The sequence below is a fragment of the Brachyhypopomus gauderio genome, chromosome 5 (assembly GCF_052324685.1).
Source record: "Brachyhypopomus gauderio isolate BG-103 chromosome 5, BGAUD_0.2, whole genome shotgun sequence".
Lineage (NCBI taxonomy): Eukaryota > Metazoa > Chordata > Actinopteri > Gymnotiformes > Hypopomidae > Brachyhypopomus > Brachyhypopomus gauderio.
The window spans coordinates 4644667-4667169 of record NC_135215.1 but is presented as its reverse complement, the minus strand read 5'-3'; the positions used below and the strand labels follow the sequence as shown (position 1 = coordinate 4667169).

The window sequence follows — 22503 nt, the reverse complement described above, 5'->3', positions numbered from 1 at the left end:
CGGGCTTTTTATGTGCGCGTTTCATTACATAAATCACATTATTACACAATCCTCACAGCTGCAAACAAGCTTCTGCTCCAGCTAACCCACACCGGTACATGTTTAATTAGTGGAACTACACTTTCTATCTCCCTCACCTGGTTTCAAATCTTTTTCTCCTTTTTCTCTATTTTCAACCCCCTGGATTTCTGTTTCTCCTCCTCAGGCAATATGTCTTTTTATTTGGGGCCACAGGAAGTTCTATTCCTATTGCTAGCATCCTGCCCTAGAGGCATCACAGTGGATCACCTGACTGTCACACACTCGGATCCTTTTGGACCTAAATATGCAAAACCTAAGGGAGTAGATCTGGGGGTGTTTGAAGGCAGCATTGCATTGTGGGATGCCTTCTGGACTGCATTTGTGCTTAGGAAGTCCATGCCACTTTATACCATGATCAGATCTCAGAATACTGAGCTTTTTTCTATTATATATAGCCTATATATATATATATATATATATATATTGTTAATGGCACCACTTGAATTTATCTTGTTTTTGGAGATGTCATTGAAAGTGACGTATAGAGTACAAATGGGTTTAAACAGTAATCAACAGTAGGTGAAGATAAGTTTTCTCCTCAGCTATGTGTTTCTCCTTCAAAAGCATGGATATGTAACATTCGCAGATGAAAAGGCACTCAGAGGTAGGTCTGCTGGGGGTTTTGTTTGCCTTGGCTGGCACTTTAAAGTACGTGGAAAAGAGCTGTGAGAAAAATGGCAAGTCGAAGTGGCAGAAGCATTTTTTTAAGGCCTCACAATATTTCTTCCACTAATCCACGCAGACAGGCAAGCGTGAAAAAGCCTGATGGGTGTAACCAAGTGGGAAGCTCGTAGCTCAGATCCTTGTTCCTCCACACTGATATCGCTCATTTGCTTCTGATCACCCCACTGACCGTGAGGGGAACTCAAGTGGACGTATTACTCCATCTTCAGCCCAGGGAGAGTGCCAAAGTTATTCTTCCCGCTTATGCTCCAGATCCTATTTGCACAAAAACCTCCTATCCATAATCCACTCTCAGGAACACTGTGACCTAGCCAAGGATTATCGTCATTAATCAGCATGTATGAAGATGATCTCTGGTTCCCTCCTGGAACGAGCAGTGTTCTGTTCACCTATCCAAAGAGTGGTCAATGTTATCAGAACACTCAAAACAACTAGGCCAAGCTTATCTCAGTCAAACCTTTGACGCCTGTGTTTTGTCTAAAATAACTTTGAATGTATTTATTTTGATTTCCTTCTATCATAATGTTCAAACTGAAGACAGTGAATGAACTTGTAGGAAATTAAATAAAAACTTTTGTGCTGTGCTTCTGAAAGGAAAGTTGCAGAGTTCATGCTAATTGTTTTTTGATAGGCAGCTAGCATAAATGACCTTTGTCCAGACATCCAATGAATTTATAAGGAGTGTTGCCCATAGTAATGGGCTAATCTTCCATAAATGGTCCTGTGATTTCAGTACACCCATATCTCTGACATTTGCCAGTTGGCCAGGACTCCATGCCCTTTAAAGTGTATTTCATCAAGATTGGACAATGTGACAAGATTAAATATTTATGCCACTAAGCCATATCTATTTTCTATTTTACACCCACAGCAGATATGGAAAATGTTAGAAATCCTTTAACAGGAAGGATAAATCTATTCTTAATGTTTTGATATTGTAATTTTCAGTTGGCAACTCTCATGTAAGCACTATGATAGCAAGATATATTTTGTTTAAAAGAATCCTGATTTCATACAAATTCATCCTCAGCGAAGGCTCAGACCGATTATACATTTTCAAAGAAAAGTTTTGGCCATTGATATCTTTTCTTGTTACAAACTTACTAGCTTTCCTTCTAAGGAGAGTATCTACTGATTTTGAGCGTTTCTTTTCAAAGGCCCTATGACCTTGGCATTACTCCACCGCTGTGCTGACAGGTACCTAACCAATTTACACCTACAGTCACTTTAATTTGGACCTTCCATTCAAAACTGAGCTAGGAGAGGCAGCTCTGCTCTGGAACTATTCTTCCTGTCTCCCAGCTGTAGCACACCATCCGCTGTTGTAGTGCAGGAATCCATTCTGAGACCTACTTACAAACAGACCTCCTCAAAGTTGTATCTATCTACAGTACATTGTAACATAAAGAGATCAAGAGATCAAAGGACAATGATGCTGATGCACACACACGTACACACACACATGCACACGCACCCACGCACACCCCCCCCCCCCCCCACACACACACACACACACACATACACACACACACACATATGCTGAGCGATTCCATTTGGCTGAAATGTCATGTCTCTAATAGCTCTACCCGTTTCCCTGCAGTTTTGGTGAAAGACAAACATGCCTCATATCTGCATTTATGCCAAAAAGGGAGGATATAAATTATGGTCCAGTAACCGGCTTGCTCTTAACTATTGTATGATGTCTCCCTCCCAGTATACAACAGTTTTGTAAGCATTATTGAACATTAAGCATCTAGCACCTAGTTAATACATTCAAGTGTGTGTTGGAAAAGTTATTTTTATTCTGTAGAAGTTCTGACCTTTTTTCCCTGTGCTGTCTCCTTTCTCTGGCTTTGTGCTATCAACAACAATGGCAAAAGCCCAGAAAACTACCCAGCACATCCCAAAACAGACAACTAGAATTCAGTCCACTGTTTAAAAGAAGATTGGAATTCACAAACCCTCAATCCACCTGTACAGGAGAACACGAAAACAGCGTTAGGAGTTGCGCAGTGCGTAATTATGTGGCAAACGCTACCACAAACCATGATTCAACTTCACCACAGAGGGGTGAGTCTGTCTCTGCCTGTGAATGGACTTCACCAGTGCTGGCTTTCATCATGGTCCCTGCTCTCTCTCACAGGCCTGAGTATTGTGCCACCGACAACAAGAGTCAACACTGCACATGACTGTGTTGCTTTGAAATAAGAGGAAACGGTCATTTTAACACACCCAGTGTAAGCCACCTAGGCTGAAGCTCAGCACATTACAGAAGTTGTACTTACAGCTTTGACAGGTCATTATGGGGGGGATTGAGGAGCCTGAAGGTTTACACTGGCTGTGAGTGTTTGGGCTAGTGGTGTGATCTCCCAGACAGACTAAGTGCTGTACTCTTTTACCGTGTTACATTAGTAATCAAGAAGTTTCTAGGCAGCCAAACTATGACATCAGTTCCTTATAAAGTAGCAGTGGAGACCATTAGAACAGCCAAGCACTACATTGTGTTTAGCGACCAACACAAAGGATAAACCTGCATTTCAGCTGCAACATGCCCAAACGCCAGAGCTTGATGAGCTAAAGACCAAGGTTAAAAATCCTCCACTGTCACCCCACTGAACACAAAACAGTGGGTTTTTTTTTTACCAGTGTGTACAAATTTCACTCCACCTTGTACTCCATATTACTGGGACTGTAGGGGAAAACAGAACACTGTGCTTTACTGGTGCAGACATTTATTGCTTGTTGTCCTTTTGCCAGACAAGTGGCTCTCGTAACGTAGACAGCGTTTCCCGCAAAGTCCTCCTGGAGGCTACACTAACAACACAGAGACGGGGCCGTTTAAGTGTCCGCGTGCTGAACACTAGAGCTTGTTTACCCAGCCTGACGGAGGATCCACAGTATCGCTCGATATCTCGTGAAAGGCAGGGGACGCTGCCAGAAGAAGCCGCCTTTAACCCACCATTCGTCAGACACGTCTTTGCACAGAACTCCCTCCGCTCACTTGCGCATGACATTGTCCTCCCTCTCAAAGCATGCATTTCATGTTCAGGCGCTTACAAATGATTTGTTCTATGAAATGCTTTAAGCACCTAGACCTGTAAAAGAATACAAATATGTAATGTGAAGATATGTGGCTGCATAGAGAATGAGGAAAGAGAGTATTAGAAAAGAACATTGCAGTAAACGTATAAACTGACTGACCCAGTCTAAAAATGTTCATGAAAACGGGCACAGGGAGAAGAAGAACTCTCGTTAAAATGCCACTAATTTATATGACATCCAGTTTGCTTTGAAACTTGACCACATGCAGTCAAAAAACAGAATATAATATCAGCTAAAATGATCGTATTCATGTCAATGTTATTTACCATTATTAGGAAAAATGGGGAAAAAAACGACATGTGGCTAACAATGTTAACTGTTAACAATGCTGGAGATGGGGTTCCAATCCCAGTTGTGCCATGTGCTCTGTGTGAAAGGTTCGTGAGTCACGCTGTCATTAAAAAAGAAGGACGTTATTTTCTCCTTCCCCTTGCTAAAAGATCTACCAGGCAGTCAGCACGGGTCTGTGTGCTTGAAAAGACAACAAAACACCATGACTGCAAATAAAATATATGGAAATGCAATAAAATATCTCTACAGGAGATGTCAGCTCTCTCAAAGGCCCAAGCTATGTTATGATTTAGGTTTTTTTTTTTTTTTTGGAAAGAGGTCACATAAATGTCATTTGAATTGAAAGGCGCTAGGACTACAATGTAAATCAGCCGTAGCGCATGTGCCCGGTGATGCACTGGTGCTGATGTGGGCTCCAATCCTCCCCACCCTGTTTGATCTGTCCCATCATGCCCGGAGCCAGAGGGGAGTCGTAGCATTGGGGTCCATCTGACTGATGCCACCACAAACTCCACATAAAGGTCACAGAGGATGACAGTCCACAGGGGGCGAGCCACTGGCTTCAAGCCACCAGGTAACAGAAGAAAAAGGGTGACTGAAGACCTAGGTCACGCCACAGCCATGCTGTAACTTAAAAAGCAGTTCAAAAAGAACTCAAATAAATAAATCCTACCGCACAAACATTAGGTGGTTTTGAAGTTAAATTTAGGAATACTTCATCAACTGCAATTATCTTATATCTATGTCCACTTAAATTAACTTAAAATTAATTTTAAAGTCCCAGCTGTGTCACATGTTTGATTTGATGTTGCCTGTTATGTGTTCTTGGGCAATGGAACATGTAGCATAGAATCAGTGTAGAATATAAACATGACATCAATATTTCGATTGCGGTGTAAAAATCACAATTGACAAAATACGGCACATTACTACTGCGTGTTCCACTCTGATTGACCAAAGGTCATGCAGGGGTCAAAGGGGTTATGGAAGCATCCACCAAAGAAGCAAGAGCAACAGAACCTTTACTCACTGACATGTGACGTCCTCTCTTACACAGATTAACAAGTGGCGACCCAGCCTTCGACACCAGAGGAAGAGTGTGTTTGTCACTATGTTTGGGCACTCTCGTGTGCGCGTGTGCCGTGCATGGCAGGAACGAGGAAGATGAAGGCGGCCACACAGAACACGTCGTCCCTGAATGTCTGTTATTAAAGTCCTCTGGGGTTTTTATGCCGTACTATTACAGAAACAAAATGTTCCACCAACGTGAGCAGATTAGGTGAGCAGAAGGCAGAGGGATTAAAGAAACACCTACCAATGAGCTTATGTAATTCACAAACTCTCCCATGTGCTACAGAGATGAAAATAACCGCCAGGAACAGCCACACATCTGGACAAACAGCACTGAGATTATATTTAGCTACAAAACAAGCTGGAGAGGCAGTGTTCTAGTAAGCGGAGGTCTCCAGGATCTGAATCTCAGGCTCTGTGCCAAACATAGCTAACTGCTGGCTTTTCTCGTCCTTGGGCTATGTGCTTAACCTAAATGTTTTCCAGAAATGCTGCAACCTTACATGGATCTCTACACACTTCCAGTATCCCCTATGGGAGTGCTTGTTAATGAGAACATGGTTTCGCATCTCCCCTGGTTAAATAAGAGGAGAAAAAAGAAAAGAATTAGCAAAGATTTGGGGTTGCGAGGGATGTGAGTCAGGCACGGCCTTTCAGAAAGATAGACATCTTCTCCAAGCATGCCTTCAGTGTGTGGGAACATGAAAACAAAGAGGAAATTCTTGATTTATTGCCTGATTCAACGAACAGTACTAATACTTTACTAGGAACTGCATGAGAGTTCTGAAAAGACTGTCACCAATCATCTTAACTGGATCAGAACAGGAACCATTGAAGGGGTGTGTCATATGCTAAAAAACCTCTGGCCTCAAAAACACGGCTGTAAAAGCTGTCAGCAATCTCCTCAGCTGTGGTTCAAAGGGCGGGAATTGAAGAAAGCTTCCATTTAATTAAACAGTTCTTAGATTTCAGTACTGGCAGATTCTCAACATGTCAGATCTTCCAGTTGAGCCCCTGCATTTCAGCATATGAGCACAAAGACAAATGTGGATCTCTCTCAGATGTAGCACAGCAAGGTTAAGGGTGTGGGGGGGGCATGTCAACAGTGTTCTGTAGAAGATCAGCTGAATATGTTGTAATAGAAATGTGTGGCGTGTATAGGCAGTAGCATCTTCTTCTGTCTGGCTTTTGCTGTGGCTTTGCTCTTAGCCCACTCCTGGCCCAACACTTGGCCCAATACCCAAATCCAAAAAGTAAAAGCTCCCATGTCTACTTCTATTCTGAAGAATCCATGAGGTGGAAATAAAGAGTTTCTGTTCATTCCAGCTAATTCTAGATAACTTGATTAGTGAATTAGATGTAGCCCTGATGTCCTGGAAGCTACTGTGGGGGAAAATGTACGTATGAGTATTATGTAATTTTGGCAGAAATGTGTTTATTTCTGGTTGCCAAGTTAACGGGAATATAACAAATAAAGAGAATATTAATTTCTTTTTGTCACAGTGGGACTTCAACAAAGTCAAGGTGAAGTCATGAATGAAAGGGAAGGCAACGGTTGTCCATAGAGTTTAAAAAAGAATAAGAGCAAAATATTAAATAGTCAGACACTGCACTGCACGCTGAATCTGTCTGCACTGCACACTGGATCTGCTGGCACTGCACATTGGATCTGCTAGCACTGAATGCTGGATCTGCTGACACTGCACGCTGGATCTGTCTGCACTGCACACTGGATCTGCTGGCACTGCACACTGGATCTGTCTGCACTGAACACTGGATCTGTCTGCACTGCACACTGGATCTGCTGGCACTGCACGCTGGATCTGTCTGCACTGCATGCTGGATCTGTAGGCACTGCAGTCCTTTAAACACCCCCTGAAGCCCATGAGGACCAGCTGTTTTGGAGAGCAATGAGCCACGGCTCCTGACCACCACTACACATGGTACAACTGCAGCGCTCACTGACATGGACATGTTAAAGACACCCCATGTGACACGGACGCTCAAACGCTTGTAAAGACACATGAACACCGCTGCTCTGCGTGTCTCTAATGACCATCCTGAGCTGTTATGCAACTACCAGCACAGTTTTATTTTGCCTTGTACATTCGGAGCAGCACACAGCGGGACGAGGCGGGGAAATGTGCAGATGAGGGATTCTCTGTGGACCCAGGCTGATTTATTTAAGGCTTCCATCAACATGCTTTAATGCTAACACTGGGATGTCTGGCCAATCAGAAGAGCAATTCCTAGACAGCCTTTCAGGAGTGGAGTGACAGACTCAGATAAGGTTTGATTTACAGCGCAGAACGAGGGCGAACGCTGGGTATGGAAAAATCACAAAATCTATCTTCTTAATTCCAGATATAAATCTACATATGGGAACTGCACATATGAACAAGTTGCATGCAAAAAGTTACTAATCCATTTCTAAGCACAGCCCAGTGACTCACCAAGAGCGAACTGCCCTGTGCTTCAGTTATGAGTCATAAATGCATATGGTTATAAGTGTGCATATTTAGCACAATTCAGTTTCTGTTTTGAAGTGCAGTACAGCTGGTAGTCTGCAGTTCCTGCTGGTGTGATTTATAAGGCCCGAGCCCACGTAGGGACAAGGGCACTCCATCCCTTCACAGATCGTTCTGTTATAGGGCTGGACAAAGTACACAGTACAGGAATAGATCAGAGATAGACGCACTGTCTAAACAACATCACTGTCCATAATGAACCATAACAGACCATAATGAAACGCTCACAATGACCATGTACTGTCTCCAGAATATTACACTGCACTGTAAATGACCACAAAACATCAGAGACAGAGAGAGAGAGTGAGGGTTGGGGGGGGGTCTCTCTTTCATCATGAGACAGAATGTGCTATATATACATAGTAAACCGTTAGTAAATAACCCCAGTTAGAATATCAGTAGAGTGTACTAATATCAATGTATTAACTCCAGTATGATTGGTAAAACAAAGACCGGTATGCTGTGATCAGCACGAGTTGCGTACAACAAGGGACATAAGGGACAAAAAAGAGTGGTGCGCCACTGTGTGGTCAACGTCGGTATCACACCGCAGTTTTCCGCTTAGCTATAGCGGGCACGTTCAGGCCTTCGGGAAAAGACTCCCCAACGAAGGTCTGAACACCCAAACTCGGGTGCTCTGCAATGCTTGCAGACTGATCCCTGCAGATGTTCACAAACAAAAGTCGCCGTTTTTACTGCTGGCTTTGTTTGCCACAGGTGCAAGCAAACAGCAGAACCGTTCAAGGATATTGTACAGTGAAAAAACAGCCCATGTTTGTTGAGGGAAATGAATCTTACAGCAGGGTATTGCTGTCAGATAAACCAATGTATAATGACAAACAATACTGGAAGCATTAAGATACAGCCCTTGCGCTGACGCTTGTCTTTCTAGAGAGTAAAATGGAAGATCCTATTTGGAAATAAACCACCGCCAAGTTGTCAAATACGACTAAACCTTTGACCCCTGTGAGGTCAATGTGTGAAACACGAGAAAGTGACAATGACAAAGCTTTGCTGAATTAAACACTGAAGAGTAGATAGTATTCAAGCGCTAACAATTGTAATTGCCTGTCAAAAAATCTGCTTATCGGTTCTGTACGAGTTAAATGTTTGGGCAGCTTCAGTAACAAAAGCAATTATATTCCATAATCAGTTATCGCCATAATGCTCTCTTTGAGGGTGCTGTATCGTGGGCTAATTAAGGCCATAAGACCAGTTCCAAGTCAGGATTAATACCACAGTGGTGTGTGACACACACACGAAGCAGTGTTTCATTCAGAGCCACGACTTATAAGACATGTCTCAACGCACTAAGAGTAGCCTATTATTTAAAATCCGTTTGTAGTGTGCTCTACCCATGGTCCTACCGCACTGAAGACAAGCTGTCTGCAACGAGGACATAGCAGTCAGAAGCCAATAGGCTTCAATAAGTAATATTTATTTAAACAGAGGAAATTATTGGTTTTCGTTTTTGTTTACATCTTAAAGGCGTTGTATAGTGTCATTCTAATGACTGCAGTGATAAGTCTTTTTGTTTAATTGACTGATGTAGGATGATATAAAGATCAGATATTTTAAGGCAGCATTTATGTATTTGGGCCAAACTAAAGAAAATATTTAATGTTGGAAGCCTAAATGATTCGTTTCCTCACTCCTGTGACAAAAGTTTCAGCAGAATCTTGTGTGCTCTAGTTATTAAACTGGACAAGAGAGGGCACTGTTGTACATGTAATGTGTCCCAAATATAAGGCAGCTGTTTGTGGGCCCATTTTAAATAGTAATAGTAATATGCAAAAAAAAAAAAAATAAAATAAAAACCACTCTCAATTTTGCTTAAAAATAAGGTGCCGGTTTTCCACAATATGAAAATCTTTAGGTGACTGTAATCACACATGATTGATCATGTCCTTCACTCAAAAAAAGGTTTTCTGTAAATTATATATCTACTAACTATAAACAAAGCCATCACAAAGGTCAAGTTTTGGATCTTTCAACACAGGGCATTTTATTGTTTCATAAGGAAAATGATGACCAGTGTTGACCAGTTGAACAGAGCTTAATGGCAATAATGCACACATAACAGGATAAGACACATAACAGGACAGTGTGAGATAAATATTTTAAAAACAGCAACACAAAATGTTAAAACATTATAATACAAATATACAGACCAGTTTGATTGCTTCAAGACAATCAGGTGACTGTTGATTATAAATCATGATATTGTATATAAATCATTCAAGATGGTGTAAACACAATCAGAAGCTAAAGACAGAAAAAACACCAGTTCCACCATTAGTAAATTAATACTACAATCTTGTTAGAAATTAATCCTATGATCTTGTTTACATCATATATATTGCACTACAAATCTCCATACTCACACTGCACGATGTACTGCATGTTAGAATGCAAAAGAGGAGCGTGTGCTATTAGTAATCATAAAAGTGAGAAGTTAACTGAGTATATGTGATATGTAGATAAATGTTTTGTGTTAGAATTTAAAATGTTCTTTAAATTGCATTTTGGCTTAATGTGTTTGGCACTTGTGTCTCTATGACTGATCACATTTTAGTCAACATCATTATGCATAATGGACACACACCATAAATGACAAACTAAAAAAAGTTCTGAAAGCGAAGGGTAAATTTTAGCTAGGGTTAATGAACCCATAGCCTGCTTTGTTCTTTGGCATTTTGAGACAGAAAAAAATAAAAAACAAAAACATTCAAGCAAAAAATATTTCAGAGAATCTCTTAAAATGTTACAGCACATGACCTACTGATTGTTTCCTTTCATATAAAATTAGCAGAAGCTCTGACAGGATGGCGACCTCCCGCCACACAGAACATGCTGGAACCAACACGCCCCGCCCTGCCTCAGCAGCACCACCAGTACTCCGGGTCTCCAATCTCAGCCTCGGGTCTCGGGCCTCGTGTGAGAGATGTAACAGCTCCAGAACCATCTCAGAGAATGACGCAGCTCCAACCCGAGGACTCCTGAGACCTGGGTCAAAGGTGAAGTAATCAGCAGCCATCGAACCACAACACAGTTCTCGCAGTGCAATCGCAACTGGTACCAACTGGACTTTGTGCTCAGAACTACCTTGCAGTAGGAGCATCGGAGAGCTTCATCCTCTTGGAGGCGACGGCAGCACTTTCTGCAGTGGGGGGCCTGGAGGTGCTGCTGGGGCCCCCGCCGACCTCGGCCCCCTCTTCCCTCGCCTGCGCAGGCACAACACACACCACAGCACACGTGCGTCAATTCTCAACAGCAGTAACGTGGAGCATCACGTGCGCCACGTGCTGCAGCGACGCACCACGTGTGCCGAGCGCGAGGGCGGGACTCTCACCACGGGCCTCTTCCGGCTGGGCGTCGGCGAGGAGTCTGGCCGCCCGCGCTGGCCGTCCGGGGTCGGCCGGAGAGGCGTTCGGAGGAGATCCGCTCTCCTGTGCACCGCCGTGTTCCTCGTCTTCAGCTGCCTGGCACGTGCGACAACACAGGCACTTCCAGTAGGTCACGTTTCATAAGCAATGAAACAAGCTGCATTTTCTTAGCATCTCATTAACTTGTCTCCTCTTAAATATCCCTGTTTGCTTAGTGGAAATGCACACACACAAAATGTGTGTGTCAGAAGAGCAGGGTGCGTGTCAACAGTGCTCGGGCTGTGCAGGTGTGCGAGCGACTGTTTGATCCAAAAAGTCCTCCTGGCTCGTTCGGCAGGGCTGATAGGCCTGATGGCCATCATTCTCCTCCTGAGAGATCGGCAGCTGTCCCATGAGGCTTTGCTACTTAAACTGCTTCCACCTTGTGCGTCACCTTAGCTCATCGATCTGTCAGCGGACTCCATGGGCCAAGGTCTCGGGGTGTGTGTGTGTGTGTGTGTACTGTTGCATTCTTGTGCACCACTCAACTTTTCAGTTTCAACACAGACTCTTCTGCAGACCTTCATTTTAACGAGGACCCACAAATACGTTACGTTCTTACAGCTTTATGTTTCTATAAGTTTCATTGCTATCAAACTCTAGGACACTTGCTTCCCTGAACATGATTTGAGTCAATAATCCATGACATTAAGATTGCTGGTCTGCACTAGAAATAAGTGGAAGGATTGGATTTCTCAACTGTTAGCAAAATCAACATGACCCTGTATTAATAACAGAAATCTGATAGCAGCTCATGAAAGGAAACGATTACATTTGCATTACTGATCATGGGTAGGGGTGGAGCTTCTGAAAGACAACAGCAGCAACGTGATCCGGATCGGTGGAACAGTAGCACGTCATGCCCGTCACATTTATCAGAGTGGAGAGATTCTTGATAATCTTGATAAAATGTATGTTTCAGGATCCCTGGGTGAAGTGCTTCTGCTCATGGATTACATTTTAACAGACTTTTGTTTTTTATAGCACAAACAGCAGACGAATCCAACACAATCTTCAAGGGTTTCCGCATATCGCATTGTATATGAACACTCACTTCACTATATCTCCACAGGCCAATTTATTTCACTCCCTGCTCCCCTCTCTTTCTATCTATCTATCTGTATCTGTCTCTCTCTCTTGCTCACACACACACACACACACACACACACACACACACACACACACACACACACACACACACACACACACACACACACACACACACACACACACACCCTCCCCAGCCACCTCTGACCTTGGCCACCCCAGCACTGTGTGGCTCAGTGGCTAATTGCACTCCCCTGGGCTTGCGGTTTGGGCACAGGGCCAGTGGTGAAGAGACTCCTCACTGCGAAGCCTCACACCCTGACAGTCCCTCCTTCCCCGTCCCTCGGACAGGCCAATAAACTAATTAGCCTAGCCACGAAAGCTGGGCTATGTCCCCTGTGAGAAGCTGGCCCTACCTCAACACGCCCTACTCTTTTGAAAGACGAGGTGGATGCGAGGCTAACCGTGAACCGTCCCTTCTATTGGTATCTCCTGTCACCACTGTCGCTCAGGCAGAGATCAGAGGTCAGGGGTCAGGCAGAGGCCGGCGGTTTAGACTCTTGAGCAGAGTGGAGATGGACGGAGCAGATGCACGTACCCGATGGCCAGGCAAAGGCTGCGGTGCCAGTCGTTAATGTCCTCCTGATCGCAGGACATGAGGAGCAGCTTGGCTCTTGCGAAGGTCAACTGGAAGACATAAAGAAAGTGAAGACTCGCGTGAGAAAGATAGTGGTACCGAGAGAGAGAGAGAGAGAGAGAGAGACACAGACCATGTCATTTTAAGCTGGCTGTAGATCTTCCATCCCCTAGACATATGCTGGCCATTGACCTGCCCGTTTCTCACCCCCCATATATTAGCCAGGGCGGGACGTGACTTTGCCAAATCCGTGTGGCCGACGGCAGCCCCATCTCTTAAAGCCAGTCCATCACTAGAGGGCAGCTCTGAACCACCAACACTGAGAATCGGCCACTGACCCTACAGGTGTCAAACACATGATCGAGTGTACTACCGGTACTGGCTGTGCTTTTCTGGATGTGAACAGAAAATCGCGGGGCAGGACGTGGGGAAGGTAACTTCATTCATTAACAGATGCAAGAGTGCACATAACGCCCGTGGTTCCGCGTGAATCGGCCGTCACATGTCGTACGTGCCCCGCCGTGACCGAGCAAAACTGCTGCGTCAACCTTCGACCGCTGCTCCCGTGCGGATCAGGACGCGACTTCAAACCGCGTAAGAAAGTAGGTCATCAAACGGGAGACGGAACAGGTGGAGACACAGACACCTCTAAACCAAAAGCTCACAGCTGCGCTGCTCGCTGCCCTCAGATGCCAGGCTGGCAGTGGCGCGTAGTTGAGGAGCCGTCCCCCCCCCCCTCCGTTCCAGTTCCCGCCGCTATCAGTCGCCTCATCCAAAGAGTCAACAGTAATTACCATCGCTCATCCACGCTGAGGAGACTTTACCCAGAGATTATGCATGTCAAACAACACAACGGGCACCGTCCAAAGCCCACACAAAAGGCCTGGGCTTTATCCTCGAATAATTACAACCGGAGCCCATTAGAGCGGATTATAATTGGGGGGCCTGGGAAATATTAAATGACCTTTCACATTTACCTGGGGCCATCGGAAGCAAGGAAACGGCAGCGGTTAGTGGTGGCGTATCAATAATCAGCGCTAATCTTTATTACAGCCGGGAACAGAATGCTAACGACAATAAGGGACAGGAGCCGACCAGGAAGCAGAGGCCCTAATGGACACCTGGTAAAAATAATGGCACTCTCGTTAGATTTTAGAGGGAGGGGTGTTTCTTATTATATATTAAATGGATTAAGATTTCCAAATGTGCCATCATCAAAAGTATTATCTAATTACAGAGTTCAGTGAGCGAAGCCCAGGTTTGCACAGAGCGATATTAAGGCGGCCGCCACTTGGGGGATGGGAGGGCTTGATTTATGCACAAATAGATCCTGCTTCTATTGCCATGCGGTAATTAGGGATTTGTCAGGAAATCTGACCCTCTTAGGTAGAAATTACTTTGTATAATATGAACGATGAAGCATGGATCCTCCTTGCTGCACATAATTTCACTTGATTATTTATACATCAAAGGGAATTTGCCATGGATGCAAGATAATATTCGAAGGGGGGGGGGGGGGGGTGTGAGAGGAGCGAGAGAAAACTGGGGAACGAAAATCTCCAAATACAAACATTCTCTCTTCTCAACGTGGACAAAAACACTCACAGTGGAAATTTTCATAGTGCTTTCCCAGAATGCCCGGTACCTGCTTCTTCTTCTACTACTACTTCTTCTTCTTCTTCTTCTTTCAAACTTTGCATATAGATTGCCATGGCATTTCCAGCTGTCAAATTTAATTTGGCTTTAATTCTTCATGGCATGGATGAGGAGGGGCCTGAGACTGCTGACAGTCTTTTTCCTCTCTGGCCCAGGTAGAGAGTGCGTGGGGGGGGAGAGGGGGTGTGCACCAGGGATCAATAATGTGTCCTTATGAGAAATTACGGCTAATGCTATTGCGTATGCATTTGAGCCCTCGGTGGGATAACAAGCTAATGAAATGCCATTTCTTGCCATTAGATAACGTGCGGCAGAAGTGGCAGAGATGCAGGCGGTGGGGAGGAGAGCAGAGAGAAGAGAGGGGAGAGGTGTCAGAGCTTGAGGAAGATGTATTCGCTGCTTGTGAGGAAGAGATGGCTCGCTGGCCTAATCTGGTGGAGTGGTGCGAGTCTCTTCTCTTTTGCTTTCGGAATGGCTGCCTAAGCCATCCATAAGTGAGCTCTAAGTGAGGCCCGATCCATACAGCACAGATCCGGGATGGGCCAATCACGTGCCTCTCTGACACTAGCACAACACAGGCTGATGTGACAATACACAACCAGACAGCTTCTGTCAAGTTTACTTAAAGACTTGAATCAAAATTGGAGCAAAGCATACAAGAACAGCACGGTTGGGTTCAAACTTTGACTAAATGCAGTCAGTGGAGCCGTTTCGTGCAGGGATGGCCTGACCACTCGACTGAATGTTTCATGACATCATGGATCATTTAGATGCAATTTGTCACTCACTCCCACAGCTGTCAGACTCCTAAACTCTGCCTCCTGATATCGGAACAATAACGATGGACTGTATGCTAACATACACCTATAAACACACGGACTTAAACACCACTTACTGGTTCTTTCATCTGTTGAAGTACTGCCCACTACTGTATATACTGTGTAAATATCTAAGCTGTCCATGAGTACATACTTATATTATTTATTATACTCTGTTTATACCCTGCCCATAGTCTGTACATTCATAACCTGTATATTTATATTTAGGTCACAGCATACTCAAGCTACTGTACATTTGTAACATACATATTTATATTTTCGCTAGCACTTCTGGATGGATGTAAACTACATTTCTTTGCTTGGTACTTGCGACATGTGCAATGAAAGTTGAATTCTATTCTATTCACTCAGCGGCAACAGAGGCCTTTTAAAGGACCAGGCAGCGAGGAGACACATTAAAACTAAAGCGCTTATGAGCAACCAGAGCAATTAGCAAAAGAAGGATGATTTATGGAACATTTTCACCAACTTGGGGATCAAATCTGTCTAAAAACAATTAATCTTTTAACCCAGAGCCTGTGGAATCCATTCACATGATGGAGATGGCTTGGTAACAAAGATAGGTATTAGAGTTTTGGAGTCTTTGAACTTTTTTTTTTTTGTTCCAGATATCCACAGCACGACCCTGATCTTAGAATGTATGCTTACATTGAAGTGAAAATCTCTCATCGTAAAAATCAGCTGAGCCAGCAGCTACTGCCTGTATGGAATTTCTTCTCATACTTCAGTGTCGCACATGGCATCACACTCACACTGAGCAGACCTCCTTGGCTCTTGGTGTGACCGAACACTTTGTCCACGGTGCACTCTCTGAGCGGGTAGACCCGCTGCATGGTGAACTTGTTGCCGTTGGTCGGGAGCATGGCGCTGCATGGCTTAGCCTGGACCAAGATGTCTGAGAAGAGGAAGAACATTTTGGGCTTGGTCTCTGTCCCCTTAGGTGGCACGGTCTTCAGCCAGCCTTCCCGAATATACCACCGACCTGAGAGAGAGACAGGAGAGAGAGAGAGAGAGAGAGAGAGAGAGAGAGAGAGAGAGAGAGAGAGAGAGAGAGAGAGAGAGAGAGAGAGAGAGAGAGAGAGAGAGAGAGGAGGGAGAGAGAACAACCATGAGAGAGGGAGACGGACTGTGGGGATTGATTTCCCTAATGTTATCACTAGGATTCCTCATTAATGTTAGTATTGACTTTGACAAAATTTACATCCAACATACATTTTGAGATGAATGCAGTGGTGGGTGTTTATGAAACCCGACGGAGGAGAACACCAGCGGCAGCCCTTGTACAATTTCCCCTCTGACTGACTGGCAGGTATATGACGGCTACTAAATTAGATGCTGACATTTGGAGAGATAAGATGAAATTTCAGTCTTGCCACTGGTTCCTTAATTGCCCTGGTGCACCCTGTGATTGCACCTCCAGCGACAGGCTCTGCACAGGGTTCAAAATGGACACTCTGAGCAAAAGACAAGCTTTCTATGATTAGCAGAGGGGCCAAGCAGGGGTCAAATTGCTTTTAAAATGCCACAGGTTTAATATATGATATGAGGACATGGCGTGCGATACTCCCAGGTGGCGTGCGCAGATTGGATTTGATGGCTTCGGCAAATTGGTTAAATCCATTTAACTGGGCAAACTCCATCGGCTTCATGGTTTGGATCAGAACAGCATCCCTGATCACAAACTCAAGGCGAACACCATCCGGAGGGGGAGGGAGTCAGAGAGCAAAGGCCCTACAAATGACAGAATTTGCTGAATAAGGCCACACATGGGTCCAGGTGCATCATCTTTTCTCCATATATCATGCACTAAAGAGTGGCGTAAACCCTCTGCTGTGTCCTTCACGCCTTCCTTGTTCCCTTACACCCTTTCCTCCACACTTCGGACTGTTGCACGCGAGGACTCTCCTTCCAACCCATCAAGAGAGTCCAGCTCAAAGAGCAGGAACTTAGTTCTCCCCTCTCCGTGTCGTACGCTTTCAACTCACCCTGTCAAAGAGCACCTCTGCCCGGCTACAAAGGGCCAACAGATTTCTGGGTGCTAAAGGTTGCACTACAAAGGCGGCGGGTGTCCTACTGATGTGACCAGGCCAAAGAACGGGAGGCACATGAAAGGCGGCCGCTGTATGTGGGGGAGAAACGAACAGATGACACTGGGTGTGATCATTGTTAATTTGAAGAGGGACTTTGCTTGATAGGTTATGCTTTCATGTCAGGAATCTACAAAGCCTTCCACTGAAGGGCTTTTCAAAGCACTCCTGCCCACTCTTGACATGCACTGTAATTCTTTGTGGTTATATATATATATATATATATATATATATATATATATATATATATATATATATATATATATATATATGTTACTTGAGGTATTACTTGGTGTGTGTATATACAGTTGTGATCAAATTTATTCAACCCCCAATGCTGCGAAGGGTTTTATGGAATTCAGTGCACATTTGTAATTGTGTTCATAATGAAATCTTACAAGGACTTGTTAAAGAACTAAATGCAACTAAGATAGCATCAATTTTTTTTGTCATAAAGTATTAAATTGCCTTTTTGTGATTTCTTCATTGACACAATTATTCAACCCCTTTACGACTACCACTCCTAAGAACAGAGGTTCATTCCAGTGTTTTCCATCAGGTATTGAAAACATCTGTGGATGTCAACGAGCAGCAATCAAGCATGATAAGCACCAATTAGGCAGATTTAAAAGGACTGTGATACTCAGCTCCTTCTAGACATCTACTGGTGTGTTTCCAAGCATGGTGAAGGCAAGAGAATGGTCCCAGAAGACAAGAGAAGAGGTTATTGCTCTTCACAAGAATGGCAATGGATATAAAAAGATTGCGAAGTTGTTAAATATTCCAAGAGACACTATCGGAAGTATCATTCGCAAGTTCAAGTTAAAGGGAACAGTGGAAACGTTACCTGGTCGTGGCAGAAAGAAGATCCTGACCGCGACTGCTGTGCGCTACCTGAAGCGTAATGTGGAGAAACATCCCCGCGTGACTGCTAAGGAACTGAAAAAAGACCTGTCAGATGTGGGCACTGAAGTTTCAGCTCAGACAATAAGGCGCGCACTGCATAACGAAGACCTCCATGCCAGAACGCCCAGACGCACCCCCTTGCTGACTCCAAAGAACAAGAAAAGTCGACTGCAGTATGCCAAAAGTCATGTGGACAAGCCACAAAGGTTTTGGAACAGGTTTTGGAAACTAAATTAGAACTGTTTGGGACAATGGACCAGCGCTATGTTTGGAGAAGGAAGAACCAGGCTTATGAACAAAAGAACACCTTGCCTACTGTGAAGCATGGCGGGGGGTCAATTATGCTTTGGGGCTGTTTTGCTTCTAATGGTACAGGAAAGTTTCAACGTGTGCAGGGTACCATGAATTCCCTTCAGTACCAGGAGATCTTGGAGGAAAATGTGATGGAGTCAGTCACAAACCTGCGGCTTGGGAGACGTTGGACCTTCCAACAGGACAATGATCCGAAGCACACATCCAAGTCCACTAGAGCATGGTTGAACATGAAAGGCTGGAACATTCTAGAGTGGCCATCGCAATCACCAGACGTAAATCCAATTGAGAACCTCTGGTGGGACCTAAAGAAGGCAGTTGCAGTGCGCAAGCCTAAGAATGTGACTGAACTGGAGGCTTTTGCCCATGAAGAATGGGCTAAGATACCCATAGGTCGCTGCAAGACACTTGTGTCAAGCTATGCTTCACGCTTGAAAGCTGTCATAACTGGAAAAGGATGTTGTACTACGTACTAAAAAATAATGTCACTAGGGGGTTGAATAAAACTGATAATGATGTGAGCACAGTAAAGACATTTGTGGTTATTCCATCATAAATATTATGTTATGTTTGTCTAATTTATAAGTGCCTCTTTGATATAATTGTAAATAAGATGACTGAAATGATCAAAATCAATGTCAAACTGGCCAAAACACTTTATTTCAGTGGGGGTTGAATAAATTTGATCACAACTGTATATCTCCAGTAATGGCAAACCAATCAATCATCATAATGGTAGATCTCGATGCAGAAAACAGCAGAGGTAGACGATGGGGCAGTCCCGAGTGATGGCAACATCCAAAAGCAAAGGAAGGAATATAAAAAAGTATAAGGGAAGGTCAAAGTTTATATAAGTGGTGACAGGGGCCCTCCACCACTAAGGAGAAGCAGTGGTCCCAACAGATCCCAGGAATGAAAACATCAGTCTTAGTAAAGGAGGAACAGCATAAACACTCCACACACACACACACACACACACACACACACACACACACACACACACACACACACACACTCAAACATAACTGTCATCATGTATCCTTTGAGAGGCAGGGTTGGGGAAGAGAAGTAACCAATCAATGATCTGTTTTCTCACTGTTCTTCTCCGTCTTCTTCCATGTGGGAAGCCAGGGTCGGGTGGGGCCGGTGGATGGCAGTCGTGGCGGCAGAGGCCCCGCTCCGGGCTCCCAGGAAACAGCCAGACAGTCTGGCGCATCGATGTCCCATTGATTCAGGCTTTGCGTCTGAGAGCCGCTCACCCCTTATCTGCACACTCGCCACTTAATATCGCCGAGGGGCTCCGATGCCTCATGCAGAGCCTCAGTCTCTCTTAGCCACATTAGAGCAAATGTTGGTGAAAGGGTTGGGGGGGGGGGGGGGGGGGGGGGGCACAGCACACCGGGGCCGGCACGTACGCATCTGTGTTGGCTCTCAGAAGTCAGAAGAAAGAGTGGGCAGAAGGTGGGAGAGAGGAGTTTATTGGATGGGAGCAAAGGAACTCGGGAGACTTCCAGCGGCCTGAAATCCCGGCGCGAGAGGGAGGGTGTCCTGCACTTCCTGCGTCCGGCTCGCCGTGAAATGAGATCAGGGCTTGTTGGGTATTCATGGCCAGGCTCGAAGCACCTTTGTGCACGCACACGTACAGCCTTCCTCACACGCCCTCCCTCTCCCGCTTCCAGCATGCGTTTCATCTGCCGGTCGACGAGATGAGGAGCAGCGCTAATTGGTCCTGGGGGAGATTGGCAGGCCGAGGCACTCACGACAAGGCCCTCTCATTCTCCCTCTCCTTCTGTTTCTCCCTCCTTCTTTAGCAGTCTCTCGTTTGTTCCACATGGGCATTCTCCCCCGGGACAAACAACAGGGAAGAAAGGACCTCCAATCCACAAGTAGCGAACAGGAAGAAAAGATGGCGAGAACTAAGGAAGGACACACGCCATCTTTCCAATCATCGCCAAGGACTTGTGGGTTTATCAATAGTACTGTGCCATGCAAAGGCGAATGTGCTTCACCTCTCCTGATGTCAGAGTAAGGGACATGTTTGAAACAGGTAGCAAGTTTTAACCCCCCCATATTTGACTCCCTCCCTCTCCGTGACGCAGAGATGGAGAAAACGTGAGTGAGACGACGAGAGTGGGGCAGATGAAAGGAATAGCAGATCACAGGCACTAACCTGGAGCCAGCAGCCTGGTCTTTCGGCCCTTGAGCAGCTTCTGAACGCGGCGCAGCTGCTGGTGGTTCTCGTGACTGCGGGCGTTGTCCTGGAGCCGCTGGGCCACCTCCGAGACGGCTGCCACCGCACCTGCAGCGTCGTGGCACGGACGGGACACGCGGTCAGACCGCTGTGCAAACACCACACGCGTGCACTTACGGAAGACAATGCGTTTATCACGAAATAAATCCGTTGTGGCCTGCAAGCATTTAAACACTTACGCCATTTCTGATGCTTTGCCTGTGCCCTACAGACCGATGGATTTGAATTAAAGTAATGACTGGGATTAAAGTGAATCCCATAAGCTCTAAGGGTGCGTATGCTCATCTTACTGTCACCAGTCCTTTTTTTTATTAAGAGTTCTGCCATTTTAGCCTGCTTGTTTGTGACTCAGCAATGATGTTATTGCATCATTAGTTCTTGCCCAAGTGAGCCAACCAAAGGTCTAAAGTTGATTATTTAGATGTGGCATTTGCAAGCCAGGTCTCCTGCTGCTCATCTTCGCGGAGGATGTGTTTCGCATACTGGAGTCGCAAAAAAAAATAAATAAATAAATAAATAAATAAAAAACACACTGAAATAGGAACCAACAATCTCTGCATGTTAAGCCTAGCAAAGAATCTCCAGGGAAGATCCCAAGCATCTGCTGATGTCCGCGAGCAGCAGACCCCAGGCAGTCAGGGACAGGAGTCTTTAAACAAGAACCTGGTTTTATTTAAGGCTAATAATGTAATGTAAATAATGTATTATTTATTTAATACATTTGCCCCCACCCCCCAGGGCTCTATGTATTAGCAGTGGTGTGGTTCTTCCTTCACCCCTGCAGTATAGTTTAAACTTAGTCATGGTTTAAGTTCAAAATGAAAGTGCTAGATAGGGCTGTGATGATAACCTCATTACCGCGGTTATGTAGTGCCTACCGCGGTGTTGAGCTCATTACCGTGGTTTATCTATTTATTTATCTATAAAAGGAATTGTTTCCATTGCGAAAAAACTTGGAAAAACATTTTCATTGCAATCGCTGTGTACACGAGAGGAACAGTCCATTAAATAAATGGGGTTTGGGGGATGGGGGGTGTGCGCTGGATTTTTGTGCGCGATTACCGTATTTTCCGGAGTATAAGCCACTACTTTTTCCCCCACAATTTGAACCATGCGGTTTATAATGGGCTGCAGCTTTTTTGTAGATTTCTTCATCCGTCAGGGGTGGAGCAGAAAGTTAATCAGGTGGTAAGACAAAGTTGTAAATCAAAGAAGAAAGTGCTCATTTTCATTTAGCACATGCGAGCAGCAGGCACTACGGAGATTTTTTTCAAACCAACATGTGTTGTGCCGAATTCCGAGTCCCCTCGTTTGCACACGCATAAAGACGCTACCGATGATATTTGGGAGTTACAGTGTTTAACTTAGTTCATTAAGCACTCTAGTTTTGCTAGTTAACTGCGGTACCGCGGTTATACGTTGCTCTTTCACCGCGGTAAGAAAAAATCCATACCATCACAGCCCTAGTGCTAGAGAAAAGAGTAAAACCAGCAAAGAAATTGTGGTACTACAAGACACAGACTTACCAAGATGTGCCATCATTTGCTAAACACGGGCAAATTAGCTAGACAAGGCAAATGAAGACA

At 44.8% G+C, this 22503-nt stretch overlaps 1 protein-coding gene across 3 annotated transcripts in view; it reads right to left on the bottom strand.

Annotated features, from left to right (window-relative positions):
- Window positions 1-9742: 9742 nt before the first annotated feature.
- Window positions 9743-22503, bottom strand: part of arhgef39 (Rho guanine nucleotide exchange factor (GEF) 39) — a 31314-nt gene continuing 18553 nt past the window's right edge. For 2 of the 3 annotated variants that reach the window (XM_077005060.1, XM_077005061.1), the window contains exons 7-12: window positions 20837-20965; window positions 16114-16343; window positions 12828-12916; window positions 11110-11239; window positions 10863-10981; window positions 9743-10763 (exon numbers count right to left, since the gene is read on the bottom strand). In XM_077005060.1, the coding sequence (XP_076861175.1) occupies window positions 10724-10763; window positions 10863-10981; window positions 11110-11239; window positions 12828-12916; window positions 16114-16343; window positions 20837-20965 (737 nt within the window). In that variant the 3' untranslated portion in view covers window positions 9743-10723. The remainder of the gene's footprint in view (window positions 10764-10862; window positions 10982-11109; window positions 11240-12827; window positions 12917-16113; window positions 16344-20836; window positions 20966-22503) is intronic. The other variant, XM_077005062.1, reaches the window with a different exon arrangement.